This window comes from Engraulis encrasicolus, chromosome 21, assembly GCF_034702125.1.
Source record: "Engraulis encrasicolus isolate BLACKSEA-1 chromosome 21, IST_EnEncr_1.0, whole genome shotgun sequence".
NCBI classification, from domain to species: domain Eukaryota; kingdom Metazoa; phylum Chordata; class Actinopteri; order Clupeiformes; family Engraulidae; genus Engraulis; species Engraulis encrasicolus.
Genome location: NC_085877.1, coordinates 30,229,765 through 30,232,264, shown reverse-complemented (window position 1 = coordinate 30,232,264; position 2,500 = coordinate 30,229,765). Strand labels below are relative to the sequence as shown.

The window sequence follows — 2,500 nt, the reverse complement described above, 5'->3', positions numbered from 1 at the left end:
AATGCTCACCTCCACCGTACACCCCACCGCTCATGCTGATTATCTCCCTCTCTCCTCTCCCAGCTGATGATAAACGGAGCCGTGCTGTATCAGTCAAAAGCCCGCGCAGGACCAGAGTCGGCAGGTGACAGGCGAACAACAAAGTCGTCCCTGTATCACACCGAATTTGGGAAGAGCGCTATACTGAGGTAACGGTGTTCAGGAAGGGGCGATATGGATTCAGGAAATATGAGAGGCAAAAAAAATCTTGCCTCTTCCTCTCCCTTTCTCTCTCCGATGCGAACCGCCTAGCCAAATAGCAGAACACGAATGATTGGTCGAGCGGGCAAAGGGTACGCTACGCTACCTCTCCAGGTCACCATCATTGCTTCAGGTAATGGGACCGGACGGTGGCATTAACATCATTTTTAAAGTCTTTCCCCCGGGGTGGCGTGTTTAATCTGGGGTTTGTTCACTCTCCTTCTCACCGCCTTAGGGAGCAGCCCTTCTCAAAGGTGCTGAAAATACAGGATAGTCGTCCCCCCCTTACAGACATAAAATCATAGCCTTGGAGAGAGGTTAATTTATGAGAGGCTACCTTTGGACTGACAGGTTTCGAATGTGTATTAAATGTACATGATGGACTGGAAAGACGGCAGGCTTTATACACAGGCTATCTGTATCTGGGCACATTGCGTTAGAGAATATCATTATTTTGGGGGGTGTTAGCCACCTTACTTCATATTAATTTAAGGAAACGGTTGCTGGGCAACGCCAGACTTTCCTATCTGTAGATCATACCATTGAAAAAAATCCCTTCTTGTTGTCTGCGCTTGGTGCATTCCTGTGGACCACGAGGACCACTGTCGTCTTCATCTTCCAGGTGGAAGCAACAACCCCGGTTACATTAGGATACTGATTTCTTGCAGTATTGCTCTGGTGATGTTCCACAGCATCACAGTAATTGCTCTAATAGGCTAATTATTGACGTGGTCCAGCCATCGCAGGTCTTTGGCGCGAGCCTTCTCTTTCCGCGTGTCCCTACCAGCCGCAAGCATAAGTCGCTTCTGGTTCTACTTTATGTTCATATATTTGGGTTATAAGTGCCCCTGTGTTGCTCTGTTCATCTGTTTCGCTGGCTATGTCGCCCTGCATATTTGGAGTTATCGACGTCGGCTGACGGCGTGAAGATGACAGCAACGCAACAACGGTGGCGCACGAGGAGCGGAAAGCAGAGCGCAGTGATGTAGATGAGATGGATGCTGCTGGGACGACGAGGTGCACGAGTTGATCGGGTTAATGTTTACATCTGGAACTGATATAAAATGATTGGAATGGGCACGCATTCAGGAAATGATGACCGTTTCGACAGTTTGTTTACCACCTCCAACCCTTTGCGACTGAATTGTCTTTGTGGTCGTTGCCCATATCGACCCACGTCTGTCGGTGGTTTGGACTTCGTTTCACCTCAAAAGACACAACGAATCGACAGAAAAGACATCATAGATTGACATAATTATCGGAATCCCACATGTGTGAAATGTGGTGAAATGTGTGTGCCAATGACCACGCGCCCATGCATGCGGTGTCCACGTTACTGTAGGTTGTGGACTGTGTGACTTAACCATTGGATTAGATGAAATAACAATTTGATGCTATTTTCTAAATAAAAGGTGAATATATGCATGAAATCTGAACGACAAGGATGTATTTGTGTCGAATCTGAAGACTGCGTGATATGTTAAACATCGCATGATGACGTGGGTGTGTGCGTGTTTAAGTGCGCGCATACGCGCGCGCCTTCGGGGAAGATATACGCCGTAGAACAGGATGCATATGGTATCCTGATTTCCTCTTTATCTTCACTGACGCTCTCAAAACAAGGTCTGAGAGAGAGAGAGAGAGCTAGCTATCTGATGGTGATTCCACTCCTCTACAGCCAGTGTCATTGTCGGTCATCTCATCTCTGAGTGACTACACGTAACGCATCAAAACCTAGTAAAAACATGAACACTGGGGGTGTTGTTGTTAGCCTATTATTAAATCTTTTGTAGAACTAAATGTAGCTTATAGGCGAGATCAAAAATTGCCACCTATATCCACTGCTATATGCCACCAAATTTCCACTGCTGATAAATGCTCCTAGAATACTGTCACTGGTTATCACTGTTATAACACATATAGCCTAACTTAATAGGCCTACGCGTTTTTATCTGATTGTATCACTTTGACTTAGCCAATATGTAGGTTACTTTGTCAAAAATCCATGCAACAAATGTTGGACAGATTGAAATTGCGTTTGACCAGAGACCATCAGTTGTGCAGTTTAACTAAAAAGAAAAAAAATGTTAAAACTGTAGTCAACAGTAGATTACTGTTGTCTCCCTTGCCATCTTTCTCCATCCTATATCTAGCCCTTTAAGAAGCCACCCGTCTCCGGTTCCCATGCTGACGTCAGGCGCGAGATGGTGACCGGCTGGAACTGCTGCGAGAGTATAGAGAGGAGGGGGGAGCTCGAGCC

General features: G+C 46.2%; 2 protein-coding genes across 2 annotated transcripts in view; one reads left to right on the top strand and one right to left on the bottom strand.

The window, feature by feature from the left end:
- actl6b (actin-like 6B) overlaps positions 1–214 on the bottom strand; it is a 12,619-nt gene extending 12,405 nt beyond the window's left edge. The window contains exon 1 of the mRNA XM_063187347.1: positions 10–214. Within this exon, the coding sequence (XP_063043417.1) occupies positions 10–34 (25 nt within the window). The 5' untranslated portion in view covers positions 35–214. The remainder of the gene's footprint in view (positions 1–9) is intronic.
- Positions 215–2,458: 2,244 nt separating this feature from the next.
- The window catches only part of si:ch73-375g18.1 (kinesin-like protein KIF1C), a 56,500-nt gene continuing 56,458 nt past the window's right edge, over positions 2,459–2,500 (top strand). The window contains exon 1 of the mRNA XM_063186563.1: positions 2,459–2,500. This exon is cut by the window's right edge and continues 737 nt beyond it. The gene's annotated coding sequence lies outside the window, so the exon portion shown is untranslated.